Raw genomic sequence first — 23,121 nt, forward strand, 5'->3', positions numbered from 1 at the left:
GGCCACAGAGGCGCTGGGTAGGTGTAGGAAAGGCTTTTCTGGGTGAGAAAGCCCCTCCTGTGGTGCTTCTGAGCATCACTTATGTAGGTAGGGCTTAGGAGATTGTTCCCAATGCTGAGGGTTTTATATGAAAGAAACCCCAGTGTGCTCCGAGTCTGTCTGTCTCCAGGCAGAACAGGAGTGCATTTCAGCTGCCCCGTCCATCCTGAGCCATCCCTTGTCTCTGTCTGCTGAGACCCAGGAGCTTTCCTTCTCGGAGGAGTGTTTGCCAAAGGTTTGCATTAGCGCTCTCTCTGCATCCCACCGCCAGCCCGCTGTACGTCTGCCTTTGCAGATGCTCTGCTTTTATTCTTAGAAAGCCCTAAATATTTCCGCTTTCCTCCTGAATAACTCCAGCAATCGGGGGCTGCTGATCGCTCTGATGAGTCTCAGCATTTCCTATCAATCCATCCTATTTAATGCTGAGTATTTTCCTGAGCTTTTAACTTGTCTGGGCACCCGAGTGCGTGGCAGAGGTGCTGACAGGCGTCGTGCTTTGCTGTTTGAACAGAAATGACATTTGAGTTGAAGATCCGTCAGGGGCTTTTTACATTGCAGAGTTCCAATGTGTAGATGTTATATACGCTGGTAAATGCACGTCGCCTTGCCACTCGGTGACATCCTGACACACACTCTCCCTGGGTATCTTCTCTTGCCAGGGACATGGGTTGATTTCTCCCATGCATCCCTTTGCCTTTGGAAGCGACCTTCGAGGTGGGAAGTGGTGGGATTCTCATTGGGTTTGCTTTAGTGACTGATTTTAGCCCCCTTTTTGCTTCCCCCAATAATGTCTTCTCTCAAGGCCCTTGACCTGTTAGCTATCAGCAATGTGTGGATCCTGTAGTCTAGGTCTGGGGTTGAGTTTGTGGTGATGTAACACCAGTAGCAGTGACCAGCAGCAGAGGTAGGAGAGCACATCCTGGTTCTTGGTGTTCAAGTTACTGGGTTGTTCGATTGGGTTTTGAATTTTGATTTATAATTGTTCAATATGTTAAACCAAAATGCATTTTACAGCAGTGCCCTTTGCAGTTTACAAAGCACATGTATCTCCGGGAGTGAGTCTAGAGCTGTCATTAATCAGAAGATGATTTGTCTTGGTGCAGATAACCATCTGCTGCTCTGAATTTTGCTGGTAGATTCTGTTTTTAGTAATGGATGAAAGAAAAGCTCTGTTTGACATGGGCTTTTTACCCGAAAGCTGCAAACTGTGCCAAAATCTTTTCCGACAATGAGTGAAACTTCAGAACCATTAAATCCCAGGAGAATTACTGTCCATCTCATACCTTAGCCGAAGCTTACACCATATGGTAAGTCCTACGCATTGAGGAAGGGGCTGGCTTCGTCACTGGAACCAGGTAGGCTTTTGTGGACACGTTGCCTTCCTCTGTGATCAGAGGATAAGAACAAACATTTAGCACCCAACATTCATCTTCTGGGACTTTCCCTCTGCTGTGGGTGTCAGGTAAGTACCAAGGAGTATGTTGAGGTTATTTTGATCTTGGATACGGTTTGAGCATTGTCATCCTCATTAGAGCCTATCAAGAGAAATCAGATGAAGTGTCACCTCATCAAGCATGCAGTCATGTATTTGGGGGTTAGAAAGAGCAAGCCTTTTCCACCTGGGTGCTCCTCACCTGCTGATGCCCAGGAGGGAGGAGAGTGGGTTTGGCTGATCACAGCAAGAGCAGAAAGAAACCTCCATCGTGCTGGGCCATGGCAAAGCTAACACATTCCCTGATGAATCCTCAGGACTTCCAGCAGGGAGGGAAGGGGCAGCACTGATGCCTTAGTGCAAGGCACCAGCAAAGCCTCCTCCAGAAGCCTGATGCCTGATCAGGTAAGATTGATTCAGGCTAGGGCAAGTGTCAAGAAAATTTGTGACTGGGAAGCAGAGGGCCTGTCTGCAAGATGGGGCTGGAAGAGCTTGTTTTGTTTGGCTTTGCAAAATCAAGGCTGAGAGAAGACGTGATTTGTCCTCGGTAAATACATTGGGTGGGTAAATACCAAGGACAAAACAGCTACAGAATTAGAGAATCAACTAGAAGCTACTTTAAAGACAGCACTGCCACAGGAACAAATGGCTATGGTTTGTCCTGAATAAATTAGGGTTGGAAGTTAGGCTTCTAACCATCAAAGTTGGAGGGAGGGAACCACCCAACCAGCTTTGAGATGGAACTTGAGTATTTTCAGAAGAGATTCCTATCCTGTGGTTGCCTTTGGCTTTGCCATGAGCAGAGTGAGACAGTGCTGGGGCACCCCAGGGTTGCAGCAGTCCAAGTGCATCCTCAGACTAAGTCATGTGCAAGTCTGCACCTCAGTGTCCTGAGCTGTGAAATAACCCCATCAGGCACAGTGTAGGAGCACTGGAAGGTTCCTTGGTCCATGTTTGCTCCATTTCTTATCTACAAGCGTCTTCAGTTTTGATTTGTGTGCTTGCCTGTCCACCGGAATCCCACTTGCCAATGGTCCCTGCTGGGTAGAGCTGGCGTGGTTCAGTGTCCTGTGCTGCACACCTCCCATGCCCCAGGGGAAGGGTCTGCACCAAGGGATGCTCCTTTCTCCTTTTCAGGGCTGTGGTGGTGTTCAACACAGCAAACCCAGATGCATTAAGGAATATGTGCAATTGTTAAAAGCAGGGCTGCCAGCAAATTGTCCCCCTGGAGTGTGCAGCCACTTCAGAAGCTTTTGCCCTGGACCTGTGCAAAACACAGTAACCAAAGCAGATGACAGAGAGAGAAAATCTGTGTCTGTGAGAGCTGGTGTGTCACATTCTTGCTCAATGACTTTATTTGATACACAAACAACCCTTAATTAATTCCTCTGGCAAACTTTCCTGGTGGGAGAGATGCAGTAACAAGTCCCCCTGTGAGCTGCTGGCATATAATGTTTGATTTATAGTGTTTGATAATCTAACATTTCTCCATGCTCCTCTGCATTCGTGTCTCCCACAGGATGCTGGAGTATTCCCTGGACCTGCAGAACGTCAGCTTCTCAGCGGTCCGCACCGTCCGTGTCCTGCGGCCACTCAGGGCCATTAACCGGGTCCCCAGTAAGTCAGATCCTTATTTCTCCCTGTTGGTGCAAGTTCTTTGTATCTGCCTAAAGATGGAAGATGCAGTCTTATATTGTAACTCAAAGGTTCACACAAGCATGGTAGTGCCAGGTCCTACCACCACGCTCTGGTTTCCAGTGCCTGTCACTTCTCTGCTTTAAGTAATATTCCTTTTGACACCTGTGGCATCAGAGATGAGCCATTAGTCAGTAAGATATCCAGCACTGCCTTGATACACCTTTCTTTCTCATCGGAAGAGGGTTTCAAGAGGCTGCTAAGGTGAAGGGATGCAGGTGAGAGGGATTGACTGAGCCAAGGCAGCAGGGGCAAAGGGTTCTGAGCCATGCAGCTTCCACCCTCCCTGTGTCACCCCATCCTTTATGGGGTATATATACCTGGATTATGTATATACAAATATGTATATGTGGAATAGATAAATACCTGGAGAAATGGGGGTGAAGATGTCTTGTGAGTGGCATTGCCTGCTCCTGCATGGCAGCAGGTGATGGTAACCCAGCCTGTGTACTGAGAGGCATTGGCCATTCCAAACCCAACCAAACTGCCCAGGGAGCCATTCCTGCTGTGCAGTGCTGGGCAAAGCCTGAAGCACTAAGAGATGCTGGGCAGTCCCTCTCGGATGCTGTATGGATCAGGTGTATTAAGTACACCTGCATCAGAAACATCATTTTCCTAATCCTACAGTCCTGGGTATCAAATCCAGCATTGTTTTAGCCAAATTAAATCCAAGTCCGAACTCCCCTATCCAAACTAGCTCAATGCCTTGACGAGCACTGATCAGCTTCAGTTCTGACTGCTGGTGCTGGAGGTGCCTGGGGTCTATTTGTTTTTCTGGCCTTGACTCTTGAACTTAATCTGGCTTTGCTGCTGCTGCTGTTCCAGTCATCACGGTAGCTTCAGAATCCTGTTTGCAATGTTTTTTTTTTATCCCCGCTGCTGACCTGATGGATGGCTGAATTTATCCACCACTGTCTAACTGGGGATGTAATTCACTTAATGTATTTTGAAACCCCGGGTAATTTATCTTGGCTTCCCTGCAGCGCAGTTACAACAGGATAGAAATGTAAGGTGGGGGAAAAAAAATAGAGGTTTGTGTGATGATAAATGCAGTAACCACAGAAAGTCACTTCAGTTAATTAGGAGTTGATGCAAGGTGGTTGTTCCCTAGAAGACAAGTAGAAGAAAATCCCTGATAAAGGAGGTGACAGCATCAGGCAGAGAGAAAGAACTCTTGCTGAGGTGTCCAAGTAAAGGGTGCAACAGTAAAGGTTTCTTTAAATGAAAATCAATATAAGCGAGTGAGAGAATGCAGAAGATGGGGAAAGGAGGAGAGCGAGAGATGAGCAGAATATTACAGAGACGTCAGATGAAATCAAGTTTTTTGTGTGTAAATGTCAAGTCGAAGTCACCCTCAATTTGTCTTTGTTACAGAACTGGCTGTTCCTGAGCTTGCGAGAATTAACTGCCAGAGAGAGTCTTGTATTTTAAGGAAGAGTGGGGATTTAGGGCAGATGAGCGGAATTAGGGAGGAAAGGGAATTTTAATATATACCGAGTGGGGAAACAAATAAGACTGAGCAAGGGAGAATGTCAGAGTTTGGTCTCGGGGAAGAAAGGAGACTTGTAATTGCTAGAGAGCTTTAGGAGGAGAGGACTTGAGATAGGGAGTGAAGGGAGAGGAGCAGCGAAGGTTGGTTGTGTGCCCAGGAGCAGGGTAGGGAGGCAGGGAGGTTTCCCAGGGCCTTTGTGGGAAAACCAGATGGGACCGCGGAGCTGCAGGTGTTTGAACCCGTGTGTGGTTGACAAGGATGGTGGTTGGGAAGGCAGTGCAAGGAAAAGTATGGATGGAAAGGAAAAGGTCAGGAGGACAGAGCTGGAATAAGAAAACTCAGCGTGGGCTTTTCGCTTCAGGTATGCGCATCCTGGTGACGCTTCTTTTGGACACACTGCCCATGCTGGGGAACGTCCTCCTCCTCTGCTTCTTCGTCTTCTTCATCTTTGGCATTGTGGGAGTCCAGTTGTGGGCAGGTTTGCTCAGGAACCGCTGCTTCCTCCCCGAGAACTTCAGCATGTGAGTCTGTGTGGGCAGCAGAAGTGTCTCTGCAGCTTGGGCGAGTCTGTCCCTTCAGGAGTTAAGGATATCCATTAAAAAGCCTTCGTCTTCTCTAAATGCTCCCTGCTCCTAAATGCCACCACAAGTGCTGCTCAGGCACACATGGCCAGGACAGGGAGCTGTGACAGTTTGCCATTCAAGTCCTGCAGGACTGTTCTTAAACCCTCAGCGAGCACTCAGGAACCTCTCTAATTGATAAGAGTCAACAAAACCCCCTTGAGAACAAGAGTTCAGGCTTTCTAAGTTAAACATGTCATTAATGTGTGACCTCTTCTGCATTTATTGGGAATCTGAGGGCTGAGTCCCATTCAGCAGCTGGTGGTGGTTATTGGTATGGCGTTTGTAGTCGCACCTAAACCCCAGGGGAAAGCTGCTGGAGCTGCCATATTTTGAGATGCTAGATCCTTCTCAGTCTCAGAGCAAGAGATAGTCCCAAAGTGTCCTTTTTCTCAGATCCCTGGATATTAAGGCAAAGAGAACTATAGGGATCAAACGGGGTTTTGCAGCACCCAGTTTCCTGGCCAGCCAGCTTGCCAGGTGTAGGAGCATTGGAACAATGGCTGAAATATCCTCTTTGAGACTGGAATTTCCATACCTGTTCTCCTACCTACCTGCTTTTTCCCAGCATCTCCCTCCCTCTGAATGATAGGAGAAGGGCAGGTAACTGCAAGAGCTTGATGGCTGCTCGACCAAGCTCCAAAACCCCTGTCACCACCTTTCAGCTGACTCCCTGGAGTTGATCCAGCTACATCCATACCTGGATGGAGATGCTCTGTAATGCCAAAACCTCTTTCTTGTGCACAGCAGGATCATGACGCTGATGCTGTGGCTGGGCTGGCTCCCGGGTCTGGAGCTGGCATGATGTGCCTTTTATCCTCTCCCACACATCTCCTAATCAATGCCACCCTTCCTGTAGATCATGCCTCAAAGGGCAGTTGGAAGAGTCATTTCCAGGGCACGTCCCTGTTAAGTAAATGGCAGCAGAGCAGGGGCACTGCCTCACCACTGAGTAAATCCAATAGAGCCACAGGTTTGGGTGCTGTTTAATTGAGCTTGAGTTCCAGGGGTTTAGATAAGCTTTGAGGGGTATTAAAGGTAATTCTGCAGGAATTAACCAGGCTGAACTAGGCTTAAAAATATCTTTGCAAGCTTTAGTGGGAGTCTGGGCAGCTTTAAGGAGATAGCTGTGTGCAGAGCAAGAAGCCAGTTTCTGGCTGGCCATGGGTTGTTTTATTTCCCTGAAGAGTGTTTGCTGTGGTAAGACCACCCTCAGAGGGAGTTTAGAGCTTATCTTTGCAGTGAACAGGCACTGTGACATGCAGATGAAGGCCCTGTCTCTGGTTTTTAGTAAGCTTGGGAGGTCCTTGTACATAGAGTCTTCCCAAGCAATCCTCAGCCTTTTCAGGAGGACAGGAGATACAGGAGCTTAAATCGACTGATTTCCATCTTACTGCAGCAAAGGCATTTCAGTGAAGCCCTGCTGGGCTGAATCCTGCTCTTAGTCCCCTTAAGTCAAAGTCAGAGCACTTCCAGATGGGTTACTATTAACAGTGTCATCAGAGAGGTCGCTGAGTGGCCAAGTGCACCTGCCTCAGTTTCCCGAAACCAGTTATTGACATCATCTCACCCAGTGGGGCTACAGAAAGTCTGAGAAGGTCCCTTTCAAAGCTTTGAGATCCATAATAACAGATGTTGGACTTTGCTGTCACAGTTGGTACCTTGCCAGACTGCCTGCAATCAGTGTGCAAACCCCAGCCCTGTCTGGACTCTTTCAGCCCCTACACGGTGGATTTGGAGCGATACTACCAGACAGAGAACGAAGATGAGAATCCTTTCATCTGCTCCCAGCCCAGGGAGAATGGGATGCGCTACTGCCGGAGTATCCCAACTCGGAGGGAAGAGGGTCTTGAGTGCACCCTGGATTATTATTCCTACAACGACACCACCAACACATCCTGTGTCAATTGGAACCAGTATTACACCAACTGCTCCGCTGGGGAGCACAACCCCTTCAAGGGAGCCATCAACTTTGATAACATCGGCTATGCCTGGATTGCGATATTTCAGGTGAGCACGGGCAGCTATAATGTGGTGATTGGCATTGGCAGGAGCAGGATTTGGCTCTTCAGTGTCTTGTACTGCACCAAGACCAGCTGTGGGGTGGTCAGAAGTGACTCAGCCAGGAGAATCGTTGCTTGTGCTCTTGGTGTTGTAACTGAGTGTTGACAGGTTCATTTTCCCTTCCTGTCTCCACCAGGTCATCACACTGGAAGGTTGGGTGGACATCATGTACTTTGTCATGGATGCACACTCCTTCTACAACTTCATCTACTTCATCCTCCTGATCATTGTGAGTGGCCTTAGGGGAACATGGGCGTCTTCCTGGCATGTGGAGTGACCCAGAGGAACAGGGCAGATAATGCAGTGAATATAAAAGCTGATGTAGAAACCACCCTCCTGGAAGATGTGCAGCTTAAATACACTGTATTGCAGCTGGGTTTTGCTGTGAACATAAAGGAAGGAAAGATGTGCTTAAGCTGTGGTAGAAACATTTCTGCTGTGCTCCAAGGTTCTCTCTCTTAGTTGCCACCTTGAATTTAAGTTTAAAAACAGGCAAATTTCCCCCAGTCAGGTTTTGAGCTCTGGAAGGGGAGGAGGCTTCCCAGAAATTCCCTATGTTGAAGGACAGGGACATAGAGGACATTTCAGGGAAACAATCCCAAACTTCAGAGAGCACATTAAGAAAGGAGGGAAGAGATTACTGCCCACAGCCCACCCACATGTCACAGCATCATCCGAGACCACCCACAACAGAGCCAACAAAGAGTATCTGTGGGGTGGGCTCCATGAAGGGCTTCATCCACGCAAGCAGAATTGACTGCTCTGACTGGCTGAACTCATTGTATAGACTGTCTTTATAGTCAAGGGAGAAAAATAGGTGCTTTGAGGGAGTGATTCATCTCCTCCAAAGGTAGACATCCAAAATAAATTAGATGCATTGCAGACTTGATGTGCCTATTTCTCTCTTGACTCTAAAGGATCATTAGGTGTCTCACTCGGATGTACCTGAGATAAGTGAGATGAGTCCCTTTCTTGCTTTCTAATTTGACTAAGCCCAGCAAAATAGTTGCACGTTGTCCATTAGGCCATTGTGGGGATTTCTGCTCCTCATCAAACCAGGACTCAAACCCTGATGAGAGAAGATAGGAGGTCGTTTAGTCCATGATGGTTTTTCTGGCTCATCTAATAGCTTCCCCAGAAAAGAAACCATCTCTTGCTCTCAACATCCCTGAAATGGCGGGGAGGAAGGACAATCAGTGCTTTTCCAGATGCCGTGTGAGTAACATTAACAGTATGTGATAGTCCGTTAGCATGTCAGTAATTCCCTGTGATCCAGGCTGGGCTCTGCAGAAGGCAGAACCTCATGAAACCCTGGCTGGAAATAAACCCTCCGGCTGTGGGTACAGCCCGCTGATGCCCTTGCGTAACAGTCACCCGCAAATCCCGTTAGCAGGGGAAAGGGATCTGCTTGCAGCCTGCCCTGACTCTGCCAGGAAGAACGTTCCTATCAAGAAGCCTCGATGCATTCATCAGTAATGCCACTAATTGTGATAATTACAACCGCTGTCTGCAGGGAGAGAAAAACATCATCTTAAAAGAGCAAAAGCTTTTTGTCACAATAATCTCCTCTCGTCTTTGATCTCTGACGTGCTCCGTGGAGCGCCGGTGTGCAAGTCCTTGGGGTGGGGGTTTTGGGGGTGACTCAGTCCCCCCCATGGTGCTGGCTGATGGTCCCCGTTGGGTGATGGAGGGGACGGGGCTGGATGGGGTTCGCTCCATCAGCAAAGCTGGCTGATGGCTCCTGTTCCCCTTAGGTGGGCTCCTTCTTCATGATCAACCTCTGCCTGGTGGTGATAGCAACGCAGTTCTCCGAGACGAAGCAGCGCGAGAGCCAGCTGATGAAGGAGCAGCGTGTGCGCTACCTGTCCAATGCCAGCACCCTCGCCAGCTTTTCAGAGCCAGGCAGCTGCTACGATGAACTCCTCAAGTACTTGGTTTACATTGTCCGTAAAGGCAGCAAGCAGCTCGTGGAGCTCTACTGGGTGGCGGGGGTGAGGATGGGTTTCCTCGCCAGCCCCACGAGCAAAGCAGGGTCTGACCGGCATGCCAGGAAGCACCGGAGGAGGAAGAGGTCCTCAGTGCACCACCTCATCCACCACCATCATCACCATCACCACCACTATCACCTGGGCAATGGGAACCTGCGGGCACCTCGTGCCAGCCCCGAGATCAGCGATGTGGAGACCAGCTCACTTCACAATGGGACCAACCGGTTGATGCTCCCCCCTACGGCATCAACTGCCCATGGGGCCCCCAGTGCTGCTCCCAGCAACACCGAGTCTGTCCACAGCATCTACCATGCTGACTGCCACTTCGAGCCGGTGCGCTGCCGATCATCCCTTCCACAGCCAGGCCTTGGCTTGCCAAGCCCTGAGGGGATCCCCAAGAACATTGTGGGCAGCAAAGTGTACCCCACGGTGCACCCCAGTACCTCCCATGAGATGCTGAAGGAGAAGAACCTTGGGGAGGCAGCGGTTGGTGGTGGGAGCAGCACCTTGACAAGCCTCAATATCCCACCGGGGCCGTACAGCACCATGCACAAGCTGCTGGAGACACAGAGCACGGGTGAGCCTGGGGCTGGGTGTCAGTGCAGGGTTGCCTTATAGAAATACAAGCTGTGACCTGATTTATTTCTCTTTCTGCAGGGTTCTTTTCAGTCCACGTTACAGAGAAAGGCGATAGCTTTCCAGGTGAGGCCAACAGAAACCTTCTGACCTACCTAATGTGTTTTTATAGCCAAAATCAGCAGAGAGTTTTCAGCATCCTAGATTTCATACTTGCAAGGATCCAAGGGAAACTGATGTTTTCATTGAACCCATTTTCTTTCCCATCCCCCAAATCAATTTATTCTGCAGTTAATTTCTTCTCCCCAAAATAACAATCTGCAATTACAGGGATCACCACTTCCCAAATCAGCTGGACCTGGCCTTGACACTGGGCCTGGCTGCTTCCAAATGGTCACATTCCTTGCTGAAATGCAGGGGCTGGAGGTGGCTGCACTGCCCACCACTTGCTGCAGAGCTTGGGGATGGGCACACTGCAGATCTGAGTCCCAGCACATCCCTGAGCACTGAGTAGCTCTGCTCCCTATGGCACACGAGGCCTGGGGAGATCAAGTGTCTGCTTTGCTCAATGGCAGTTGCAGATGCTGAATATTAACAATCTGTGATTTGCTCAGGAAGCCCATAGCAGAGCCAGGCACTGAATGCAGCTTTCCTGGATCAGGGGTTTCATACCTTCACTGCTAGATGCTCTTTCCCCCTCCACATCCTGAGGTTTGGAAGCTTGGGCCAGTCTAATCCAAACCCTCTCAGCCTCCAAGCAGCATTTCTGGCCAGGCTTTCCCAGACACTGAATTCCTTTTCCATCCCACCACAGTAGCATTGACCTTTCCAGGGAGGAGCTGTGCAGGGAAGAGACCAAGTCAGGTCCCTGGCCCAGAGACTGAGCACACACAGCTGGGCTCTGAGTTGCTTTATCGCTGGGGTTTTATTCTCACTGCTGCATGCTGCTGTGCAGGAGTCAAGCACGTGCTTTGCAGATAGCCTTTCCCCTTGGCCAGATGGTGGGATACGGGGGGAATATCCTGCTGGTATTGTCACCAGGGAGCCACCTGGCAGCTGGGAGCTGCTGTTGAGGGCAGCACATGGAGGGGGAAGCTGATGATTTCGGAGCAGCGGCAAACAGCGGGAGCAGGAAAGGAGGCTGCTACAGCAGTGCTGCTGATAATTACAGCCCAGAGCCTGCCAGGGCCAGAGAGATGATCACTTTCTCCTAGCCATAATGGCCAGAGGTGTAACAAGGTGAGCTTAGGGTCCTGGACAGCTCTATCTGCCTGGGGACAGCAAAGAGGGCTCTGTTACTAGGGAGAAGGCACTTGGGGAGCTCAGGTTTTGCCTAGGACTCTTTAACCCAGCAGGAGCCCTTTTCCCATTAGGAAATGCCTGTCGTGTCAAGGGCATCAGCTTGGTGCTAATGGGGACTGGGGGTTGCTCCTATGGCTGACGGGCTGCCATGCCCCTGCCCCACTGGCATTTCAGGGCCCTGCCAAAGCTCCTGCAAGATCTCCAGCCCCTGCACCAAGCTGGAGGGTGGCTCCTGCAGCCCCGAGAGCTGTCCCTACTGCCTCAAGGCGCTGGCAAGTGAAGCCGAGCTGACGGACAACGAGACAGCCGACTCGGACAGCGATGGGGTCTACGAGTTCACACAGGATGCTCACTACAGCGACCAGCGGGACCCGCAGCGGGGCAGAGCCCGCGCCAGGAGAACAAGCCGGGTGCTGGCCTTCTGGCACATGGTGTGTGAGACCTTCCGCAAGATCGTGGACAGCAAGTATTTTGGCCGTGGCATCATGGTGGCCATTCTCATCAACACACTGAGCATGGGGATCGAGTACCATGAGCAGGTGAGTGCTGTAACAGTGGCTCTTGGCACAGCGGGGGTGTGAGCGGTGATGTGGGTCTGAATCCACCTGCCAGCGGGAGGGTGAAAGGCATTGGGATGCTGTAGGAAAGGTCTCAGGACAAAGCAGGGCTGGCTTTTTCTCTCTGAGTATGCTTTTAGCTTGCAGGCAGGGGCAGCAGCAATCACCCCAGCTGGCCAGCTGCTACCTGGCTATGTGACCTCCTGCATCCCAGCCCTGACAGGGATGTTCAGCACTGTGCCGAGATGGCCATCAGCACCATGCCCTGCTGGGTTCTGTGGTGCAGAGCCCAAGGAGAGGCACCAGCTGTTTGCCACTGGGTTTGTGCCAGCCCAGCAGTGTTGGCTACAGGCTCTGGGGTCAGTGCAGCAGCAGGCAGGGAAGCCTATTGAATTTGCAGTCCCTGGAGAGGAGGTAACAAATGCCTTTGCTTCCCTGTGAACGCGCCAGCAATAGTCCAAAATAGACTCATCTCTGGCTATTCCTCTGCTTGATTATCTGAGTCCTTGCAGACAAGAGGCTGCCTCTGTTCCAGCCTCTCGCACACTTGTCACCTAGCAGAGCTTTTCGCTATATATAGTCATTAAGAAAAGGAGTTGCTACATTCCTCTTGAAACATCTCCATAAGGATGACAAGAGCTCTGCTTTCAGGGAGGCTTTTGCAGGGTCTGGTCTCATGAGGGTTTTGTGGCACGCTGCTGGCAGCATGCCTGGCATGGTGCCTCTGGTCCTGCTGCAGGCATCAGGTGGCTTGGTGCTGCAGGTGCTCACTTTGTATTTGGGGTGATGAGTTTATTAGCAGAGACGCTGAGATGCTGCAAAACCTTGTTAGGTACTCCTGCAATGTTCAAGGGCTCCCACTGACCAGCATGGTGCTGCTCCTGGGATACCAGACATCTCCTCTCCCAGACAGATACAGCCACCCCTATCCCAGAGCTGGCCTTTGCTGGGACCTCCCTCATATCCTCAGTGGTGGCTTTTTACTCTTCTCCCTTCCTGGCATGTTTCAGGTTTGCAGGGGCTCGTTGCATGCAGAGGTGTTTCTCCCACAGTGGCAGTGGTGGTGGCTTAAGATCAACCCCAAGTTCCTGTGTCCTGCTGTGGCATTAATGCCTCAATGACCGAACACCAGGGAGACATGGCTGTGCTCAATGTGTCCCTTCCAGCCAGCACCCTCTCCCTGATGTCCTAATACAGTCTGGCTGGCTACCCGTTGTTTTCAGTACACATTAAAGAGCGATGCGCTCTCCAGTCCTGCAGGTTTCACCTTCATGTGCTGCCCTTGGTGGGAGCTCTGCAAGGGAGTGATTCCACCTTTATTTAATAATAGCAGGAAGATAATCTCCTAAGAACCTGGGGGGGAGGTGGCTCACAGGAACCAATGAACAATCATATTCCTTCCTTGGCTGAAGGGTGAAAGCAGATCCCCTGTGTCTGTTCAAGGCGGGGATTGTTAAGGTTTGTTGCCCTTTATCAGGAGCATCTTTGGGAGATGCTGGTGTAGGCTCCCACCCTACATGTACATCACCGTGTGGATGCGTGGCTGAGCAAGCTCCATCATCAAACACCCTAAAGGCAACACAGCTCCTTAATTCTTTGGCTTGTGGGAAATGGGGCAGCGGGATGCTGGCCTCTGCCCTGGCCAGTGGTGAGTCCCCAGCATTGCAGCTGGGTGGGAAGTGACAGATTTCTGTGGTGGTTTCCGGGTAAGAAGGTGAAAGGAGCAGATAAGCGTGGGGGGACTCCAGATGCTGTGGGTGGTTGCTTGCTTTGACGGTATTTTTGAAGCTACTACTGTTCCAGATTCCTTTCTCCCAGGCATTTGGAGTGAATAGCAGAGCTTGTTTTTATTAGTTCATCTGCTCAAAGTGGCAGCAGAGAGCAGAGAGGTGTTTTTCTGTAAATTCTGGAGGCTTATAGTCTGCAGTTTCATAATCTGAAAGTTATGAGAGCAGGAATTAGAGGGAAAGAATGCTGGACCAGGCCTTGCTGCAGAGATTATAAACACTGAAATGCGACTTTTTTCTGTTAGAAGAGCGTGCGAGTGACGAGCCACGCCACATTTATCTTCATTGGCTGATGTTTGCAAAGATATGAGGGGGCTTGAAGAGTACTTGACTCCATGGTTTTCTATATTAAGCTCTCTGCTTATTTAATGAATATTTACCTCTTGGGATTTTCACATGAGCACTCTGGCACCCTGGGCTGTATTAGGATAAATGCTTCCAGGACATGTTTTAAGGTGCTATGTCAAAAGCCTTGTTTACCAGCACCTTTCTGGAGAGAAGAGGACACACTTGCACTAGAGAAGGATGTGCAGGACCCAGGGATGAGCTGCAGTGGCTCACCCTTGCCTGGCTGCATAGGGTGATTGTGGGCAACACCGTGTCCCCTCCAACCTTCATGGTTCCACATCAGTTCAATCCAGGGCATCTAAATTTTGGCTTCTTTTATGCATCTGGATCTGTGTCAAGCCTCCAGGTCAGGAAGGAAGGGAATCAATTGTAAGATAGTTTTGGTATCTCTTGCACCTCTTTTGAGTTGTTTCTTGTGAGTGCAGTGACTCAAAGACCTGTCCCATATCCAGGCAGCAGCTGGTGCTGCACCAGGGGCTCTGAGCATCATAGACCTATGCAAACTGATGCTGCACCCCAGCTGCTTCACTCCAGCTGTGGCCTTAATAGTGCAGCCCAACTCTTCTCTCTGGTGAAAGTTCTAATTTGGTGCTTCCCAGTATGAATCTGATTCATTAGGCTGTGATTCAGGAGGATGCTTATGCATGTGCATTCATCCCTCTGATCAACGAGACAGCATTACACTGGACAACTTCCATCTGCTCCAGGCTCTTCCTGGGAGCTCACAAGGTCCCACACTCATGCACTGTCTTCTCTTCCTAGAGGTACCTCTACTTCCATGTTGGTGCATATCCCATGTCTCTGTTTAACTCCATTACACATCTCTCCAGCCCTGTGCCAGCCACTCTTAGTCAAGAGATGAAAGCTTTGGCAGTGCAGTGAGGCTTTCCCTCCCTCAGTGTTTGCTGGCTTTGCCCAAAGCAGGGCTTGTAGCTAGCATCAACTTCATTCCTCAGTGCTACAGCTTCATAGGGTGCTCCCATGGCAGGAAAACGAGGTGCCCTATAGATTCGCACGTGCTGTATTCAATTAGCTCCTGCTTGAGCAGAAATTACTCTTATTAACAGATTGCTGTTGGAGACTGAAGGAGTCAAGTCAACGCTAATGGAAGTCATCAGAGCTGTTAATCACCAGGACTTCAAAAACCAGCTCCCTGTTTGTTACTGGGGGTAACTCTTTTTATAGACCTGAGGGGTTCTTCCGCTCCTCAGTGATTTGAAAGGGTTTATGAGGTCTTGTAGGAACTCCTGTGTTTTAATTGACTCACTCAAGAAGCTCTTCCAGCGTGCCAGGCAAAATACATGGGTACCACGGCCCTCATAGCCTTTTAAAATGGGCTGTGCCTATAAAGCAAACTTTATTCTGGCTCTGCAGACTGAATGATTGGAAAATAAAATGAGATTTCATGCAATTGGAAGGTGTATGGGTTTTTTTATCAGATAATTCAGTTCTCTGCATGCTTTAGTGATGAGCCTATGTGGATTCCTTGACATCTACTGAAGTTTTCTTCAGCTGCCTGGATGGGGAGATGTAAGCCTCAATCCTTTCCTGTTAATTTAGTTCAGAAGCTGGAAATATTTGGGCTGCCTTAGATCCTATCACTACAGCTGTTGTTTCAGGTGCCATCCATACCTTTATGTTATCTCTGCTCAGGCAGTGCTGAGAAGGGATTTGAGCTCAGTGAAATAGGAAAATGATGTGTGTGCTTTCGAAACTTGCCTCATCCCCATGAGGATGAAAAATCGCTGCTCTCTGCAGATAGCCGGGTGTTTTTCTGCTCCTTCTTTGATTATTGTGGTTGTTCCCCTTGGGTGAGAGCCAGCAAACTCAGCTCGAGCTTCTGGAGTATCCTCAGCTTGTACCAACAAATGTTTTCGTCTGTAAGTGCTCCTGATTGCTGATTGTTGGTGATTTCCCAGGGATAAGTCCATTTATTCACTGATTCTCCTGGGAGAGGTTGGTCCCAATGTGGTGATGCCCATGGCTCTGCCCTGCTGTCACAGATGCCCCTTCCCATCCTGCTCAGCCCCCAGTAGGAGCGAGGACAGGAGCCGAGCACTTTTTCCCTCGTCTCTGCTGGATTTCATCTCTTTGTTATAATTGGTTTTTTGCTGATGCTAGGAAACGATCAGCTTTTCCCCATTGGAAGCCTGTCAGCATTAGAGATAGCGTTACCAGCATCAGAAACCCCTGTTCAGCAGAACGGCACAGGAGCCCTACAGAGACAGCCTTTTTCTCTCTCTGTTTTTGTTTCCTCCCTCCCCCTGGTCCTTCTCAAGTACTAATGGGGAGATAAGTTTCCAACTTGGTTTAGATTAACTAGAAATAGAGGGCTTTAAATCTCAAGTACTTACAAGGTGTGACCAAGTGGAAATGCAGCTTTTGTTCCGCTTAAGCTCCTTCAAAACCTGGGCAGATGGATGAGCTACTTCATGTTTTTCTTGCATTTTCTGGGATAATATTAATCCAGAAATCTCGAGCTGAGAGAGATAAGGAGTTCAGGCAGGAATATCTGCTGTGCCTCTTGAGAGCAGTAAAGATTGCTCAGTGCCAGGGCTTGGGGGAGGTCTGCAGGTCCTGCTTCTGGTCCTGGGCAGGGGTGGTTCATGGCATTGTCCCTTCAGGGTTGGGTAATGAGTTTCTCCATCATGCTCAGGGCTTGTCCCCTTGTTTGCACCCCAGGTTTGGGATGACAGAAGGCAGAGAGAAGTGCATGGGGACATGGCCACTTACAGGCAGTGAGGGCCAGGGAATTCATTTGCTGGCCATGGCTGCTCAATAAGGATGTGGTGGAGAGGAAGGTCTTGCATTGCACCAGAAGGAGCCATTTCCATGGCACTCAGCTCCTTCCTTCTGCACGTGTGGGTTGGGAAGGGTCATCAACAGGGAAGAATGGTTGAAGGTGAGATCAGCAGCAGCGGTGGAAGGGGAGTCCCTCCTGTGCAGACAGCTCTGATATTTCCAAATGAAAAGCTGCTTTCATCCCTTTCTTGCAGCATTCCATTCAGCCCGTAAAAAAAAATCTTCCTTTCCCATGCAGTGAAGGGATGAAACTGGACTTGTTCGCTTGTCTGTCAAAGTAATTTCCTTTTAATAAATGCCTTTAAATCCTGAACTTCCCAGCAGTCCTCCAGCCCACTGAGCAGCAAGCATGCTGCCCTTTCCTCCGGGAGGAGCAAAGCAAAACCCTCTGCTATCCTGCTGCTGTTTCCTTTAACCAGTTTGGCAAAGGATGAAAAGAGGGAGCCTATCGGTCTATCAGGCTCTGATTAAACATGACTCAGGTTCACACTGCTGGACCCAGGACAATAGCTAAAGCCCAGTGCCTTTTAAGGAGCCCCAAAGACAATGAATGTAATCACTGAAAATATGTGTGGATTGGGTTTCTATTTATAAAGTAGCAAGTGGCTCTGGAGCTAAGAGGAGCTGTATTTACTGAAGGGAACCAAAGTGGTTTTCGGGATGGCTGTGGCTCAGTGGGTGCAAAAAAATAGAGGAAAAAATGTGGGTGCAATGAGGGCAGGGTATGCAGAAGGCTTGTTAGTTGACTGAGGACTCAGCCGTGAGCTATAAATGATGGGGAATCAGGTGTGAAAGAGAGCAAAGAAAGGGCGCTTCATTTTGTTAATTAATAGCTGCTTCCATTCATCAGAATTCCTTGTGTTTGGCCCCAAGATTCATGGTTTGGCTCCTGTTTTGAGGCAGACCCGATGTGTGTCTGCACCCACGAGGAGGGTGGTGAGGATCTCAATGGACCAGTGTCAGGTTGAAAATCACATCTTTGTGTGACCCATTTGATTCTTTTCTTATGTATATATATTTAAAAGTCTGCAAGTGATGAGTCAGTAAAATGTTGTTGGTGTTTCCTGTGAAATAGCTGAGGTCAGTATTTTCTTTCTGTGTTATTTTTCCTTGGTTGCCATGGTAATGATTTCAGAAGGGTTTTATTCTGCAGCCGTTTGAATGGGTTAGAAGTTTTCACTGTCTTCTGGATCCGCTCACAGAAGCAGAGCCCTCAGGATCGGGAGGGATCTGCCTCCTGGGCGGCCATCCCCATCTCTCCCTTTGTGCTGTGGTGAGACAGTGATTTTTCTATGTAATTTCATTGTTAGCAAGACAGAGAGGAAAGACCCTGGGGTGCTTGTGCTCTTTTGTGCTGACATCCCCTGGGGCAGGGGCTGGGCAAGACCAGGCTCAGCCACAGCCTGGAGCTCACTGCCTGGGCAAGGGGGAAATGGGGATGGATGGATCCATACCAAACATTCCCATGGCGATGATGATGATGATGAAGAGCCTGTGCCTTATGTGGGTCATGACTGGAGGAGGGCAGGAGCAGAAGCCTCGTAAGCCCTGTGCACCATCTGCCAGGGCCCTTGGTTGCACTTGATCATGCAGCAGGGTTTGTCTTTCAGGAACTGGGGAACACAGCCACCGGAGTTTGTGCTTTTAATAACCCCGGCTCCTGTTCTCACCTTTTTTTCCCACTCATTGCCTGCAGCCGTGCTTGCTCAGCAGACACCTTGGAGCCCGGGGCGCAGGAAGCAGTACCGTATGCCACTGTCTTGTGCCTAGGTGGAAATGAAGCACATCTCTCTGCCGTTGGAAACCTCACTTATGAGCATGTACATAGCTTAAAGAAAAAAAAAAAGAAACAAATGAGTTACAGCCTATTTCTGAATGCTGAAAAAGGGCAAGGCGCTAGTCTAGCACAGAGATACCCTTCAACACAACGTTTAGTATCTGGGGACATCCTCTCTTGCCTTTTCCTGTCCCCATAGCAGTGCCTGGCTTGGTGCCAGGCAGTCCTGCCCAAAGGCAGGGTGCAGAGCATCCCTTCCTCACCGGTGTGGTTCACACCCTGCCAGGCAGGGCTGTGTCCGGATGGGTGCTCGTGGCTCACCTCCTCCCCGCCGCCTTCGCTTGCCTCGTGGTGTTGATGGGAGACGCTGTGCTGTCTGCTCCTATTTTATGTGCTGCCACAGCTTGTCAATGTGCTGTTTGGTATATCAACAAATCGACACTACACAAACAGGGAGCTAACAGGGAATGATTTATCCAGGACACCACGTCTGTGTGTCCAGCAAGGCAAGATGTCTTGGAAACGGAAATCAGTATTTACCGAAGACTCATCAGAAGAGCTGGTGTTTTGTGACACAGCTGAATGGCACTTGCATCTTGCTCTTTCTGGGTATTGCTCATTTAATCACAGGATGCTTTCCTTTTAACAAGTCGTTGCTGTTACTGACAAGAGAATTAGCAGACTCGTCTTTTAATGGGGAAGCTGAGGCAGATGTGCTGTAATTGGGGTGGTGGGAATCAGTGTGCTGCAAGGAAACCCCAGGCTCTGCATCCCCACAAGATGCCCTTTCCAGCGCAGGTCCTGGAGGACTTACTTTTCCAAGTAAGTCAAGGGAAGGATGCGACCTGCTCTGGCTGCCCCTCAGAGGGGAAAGCTGCTCTGTTCCTCCGCACCCAGCAAGGAACTGTGGAGAGGGTTTTGTGCCAGAAATCAGTGACTCTCCCAGGTACATTACATCTACAGCTGGTCAATATTGTTTTGATTAGATGATTATTGTCAGAAAAAGGCAGTTTATCAAACTTGAAGCTTGGGAGGGGAGCTGTTTCAGTGATCTGGCTTTAAACAGGAATAATTTATTGGAATAAGTTGTCTGAGGTATTTGAAATGTCCATTGGAACAGCTGGGGAACAAAAAGTTCCATGTTCTCTTCAAGCTGACTTTTTTTTAATGTTTTTTAATTTCAGTTGATTTATGATAGAGAGCAAATGGGCAAGGGAATAGGGACTGAAACAGAGGAGAGCTTTCAAAGTTTTGGGTACAAAGTGTTCCACTTCACCAGTTGTGAGATGCTGCATTCCTGTTTGGGATGGGATGACAATTTCCATCCCCATGGGAGAGAAAAACCACTTTCCTGCTGTATTGTAATGATGTCTAAGGAAAGATATCTTGGACATGTTTGTGGTTTCTCTAGAGCAGAAACATCTTATAAAGAGTCTTATTATCTATGTCTGCATGGAGTTCTGAGCTATCATTCTCAGAAGTGTCTGAATCCCCAGTGCCTGGCTGTGATTCCTTTGGGCAGGGTCATGATCTCAGCCCACCTGTGGTTTTACCTATAGTTCCCATTGGTGCTCATGGCAGGGGTCCCATGGACTGGCTGCAGTGATGTGTCCCTTAAGAGGATGTGGAGCTGTTGCAGGGGACTCATGAGCTTCCCTTGGGGACACCCTGAGAGGGAGCAAGAGGCCTGGGGGAAGGAAGAGCGCTCCACAGCAAAAACCCTGCAAGGAATGCTCATCGCCCTGTCTGAACTGCTTGGGGATGTGTTGTTTCCCAAAACAAAATAGCACCTCGATTTCAGGCGGGTCTGGTTGTGTCGTGCTTCCAGCAGATGCTCGCCTAGCCCTCCCCCAGCTCTGGTTCAGGAGATCACACTCTTCATTTTTATTGTGGGCATCCGATGTCTCGGATGTTAAAAACTGTTTCCTGTGAGGGAAGTGGAGAAGCGCGTGCGGAGGAAGAGTGGGGGGCCAGGCGGCTTTTTTGGGACGAAGCAGGGGGAGAGGGATGGATCTGGTGCTGCTGTGGGTGGCGAGCATCACCACCCATAGCACCAACACCCATAGCCCTTCTGTGCCAGTGCCAGGAGTATTTGGAGCTCTTGCGGGCTGCAAGGGATGTTTCATGGGCTGGTCATGGACCATCCAGCACATGCTGGGCATCCTGGGGCAGTTGCAGCATAAGCGCTGCTCCCCCCTGGCGCTCCCCACATTACCCAGCTGTGTCCTGCCAGTGCCTCCCATCCGGATTTATACATCCCAATAACATCTTCTACCCGAAGGTGCTCACAAAGTGCAAAGCTTCATTAATCCATGCTAATTGCACAGTATCCCTGCAGAGGCTGGTTGGGTTTTCCATGTCAGCCCCCATGGGGAAGGGATGCCACAGCTTGTGGGGAGATGCCAGGCGCTGCTCACGCATCGAGGGATTTAACCAGGCTGTGCCTTTGGGGCCAGTTAGATTTGGCAGCGCGGTCACAGAGGGAGAACAGAGGGTAGAAATCAGCCTTTAGGGCCCAGGTTAGTGGTGATGATGGATGAGAAGGAAAGCTTCCAGGAACACATTTCCTTTCCAGCAGGATTGCTGCAGTAGCGATAACAGCACAGCCTGCCTCAGTGCTGGGGCTCTCATGAATGAGTTGGCATTTTTTTGTGACTGATGTAGGCTTTGAGCTATTTGAAATTGTCCTGAAGTGCAGCTTGACATAAGTTCTCGGCCTATTTATTACTTTGTGTCCGAGTGTTCCCATAGGTATATGATTTTTAAACCAGAGCTGAATTTAATATCGGAAGCTGGAGCAGTTGTATCTTAGCTGTAGATCAGCGAGGAGGTGATTTGGGCTGTATGTTCGGGGTGTTTGTCAAACTCTAGCCAAGGGATCCATTCATCAGAGAGGATGTTTGAGCTATAGAAAGTGTTCAACACCACCCTTTTATTTAATAACTTTTTCTTTTCAATGCTGCTGTTTCCCCCTGTGTCACCACAAGCTCCCACCAGCATCAGTGCAAGTCCCAGGGATTATAGTACCATCAACCATCACACTGGGTTGGAAGAGCTTGAGCTGCACAGGCTTGGCCAGCTGTACGTGGAGACTACAACCCTGAGAAGGAAAGGGTTGAAAGCCTACATGGATTTATCTGTTTATTTGCCAGTATATATCAGTGAAGCCCTTGGTCACTGTAGTTTCCTGGGGCTCAAGCATTGACCTTGCCTCTGAGCCATCTCCTGTTGGGCTGGGTCACCTCATGCCAAACCCAACCAGTTGTGCCATGGCATGGCAGCTCCTGATTGAAGCTGTATGAAGTTTTTGGCCAGCCACCAAGGTGTTTCATGTGAGTGGTGGGAGTAGTCAACAGCACGTGTTGTACATTGGCTTCTGCTCGCGGTATGGCTGCTGGAATTAGCACATCTGGCTATAACCCACCACGGTGTTCAGGCACCTAAAGCTGTGTGTGGTTACATGTGGGGATTTAGAAGAGTACCTGGGTGAGTTAAGTGTCAAACTACCCCTAGGAGGAGTTTAAGCACCCACTGTGTGTAAGGTGCTTTGTGGCCTGTGCCAGCCCAATGCCCTGCGGGGCACCTCAGCGTTGCCGACGTGACCCCGCAGATGGTTCCTGATGTTAATGAAGCCTTTAAACAGAAACATGGCAATTGCGGCTGCATGTTGGGGTTAGATGGGGAGAAGGGATCTGATGCTGCAGGTTCTGTTTGCGCCTTTGCCACTGACTTGCCAGATCCTAAACAGATTACACCACCGTGTTTTGTCTTCTGCCATATGTTTTCCAATAATGCCCACCCACCTGTCGGGGAAAGCTCTGGGTGTCTGCAGGCATTGTTGGGAACACTCTGAAACGTGCTAGAAAAGCGTGAAAGGTATTAATTTAGGTCTCACATTACCAGAAGTCTGTTTGTTAAGGGTTTTTCATACCTCTGTTTTTAGATTGCCAGGGTGGAATGCCAAGACTGGGCCTTCCTTCAGTAGCAGGGGTCTCCTGAGAATGGTTTTTTATTTGAGCCATTCCAGTTATACCACCTCCAATCTCTGCTTTTGAAAAATCTTAGCTTACGTCTTTGGATGAGATACTAAACAAAAATTCAGGCCTTAAAAGTGTATTTATGTGAGAAAACATCCCTCCTGCATAAGGCGAACTGATTTGGAGGATGTGAAAATGTTAAGACTCGGTACATGCTGCTTCTGTGTAAACCTCCTGAGGTCTACTAATGCTGTGATTAAAGTGAAGTCCATGTCTGGATTTACCTGCTCGATTTACAATGGGTGTATAAGCCTTAAATACTCTGATAGTATTTTTCTTCTCTCTCCTGGGCTTGGAGTGAACTATTAGCATCGGCATCCCTACACTTGTGGCATTGGGGCTTGTGTTTCCAGGTATAATTTTGGATGTGGAGCTATGCTCCTTACTGTCTCCCTTTCCTCCCCTTCTTTCCCCAGCCAGAGGAGCTTACCAACGCCCTGGAGATCAGCAACATAGTCTTCACAAGCCTCTTTGCCCTGGAGATGCTATTGAAAGTCCTTGTTTATGGCCCTTTTGGCTACATTAAGAATCCATACAACATCTTTGATGGGATCATCGTGGTGATTAGGTACAAACATAGAGCTTTCTTTATGTGTGTTTCCCCT

The 23,121-nt window shown here is 49.4% G+C and overlaps 1 protein-coding gene across 15 annotated transcripts in view; it reads left to right on the forward strand.

Moving 5' to 3' along the window:
- Positions 1–23,121, forward strand: part of CACNA1G (calcium voltage-gated channel subunit alpha1 G) — a 140,791-nt gene that overhangs the window by 51,661 nt on the left and 66,009 nt on the right. For all 15 annotated transcript variants that reach the window (XM_062623522.1, XM_062623523.1, XM_062623529.1 and 12 more), the window contains exons 4-11: positions 2,991–3,088; positions 5,020–5,179; positions 6,997–7,288; positions 7,479–7,571; positions 9,097–9,907; positions 9,988–10,032; positions 11,383–11,747; positions 22,933–23,084. In XM_062623522.1, coding sequence (XP_062479506.1) covers positions 2,991–3,088; positions 5,020–5,179; positions 6,997–7,288; positions 7,479–7,571; positions 9,097–9,907; positions 9,988–10,032; positions 11,383–11,747; positions 22,933–23,084 — 2,016 coding nt within the window. The remainder of the gene's footprint in view (positions 1–2,990; positions 3,089–5,019; positions 5,180–6,996; positions 7,289–7,478; positions 7,572–9,096; positions 9,908–9,987; positions 10,033–11,382; positions 11,748–22,932; positions 23,085–23,121) is intronic.

The sequence above is a fragment of the Pezoporus occidentalis genome, unplaced genomic scaffold (assembly GCF_034315485.1).
Source record: "Pezoporus occidentalis ecotype Australia unplaced genomic scaffold, CSIRO_AGI_Poc_V1 ctg254, whole genome shotgun sequence".
NCBI classification, from domain to species: Eukaryota; Metazoa; Chordata; class Aves; order Psittaciformes; family Psittacidae; genus Pezoporus; species Pezoporus occidentalis.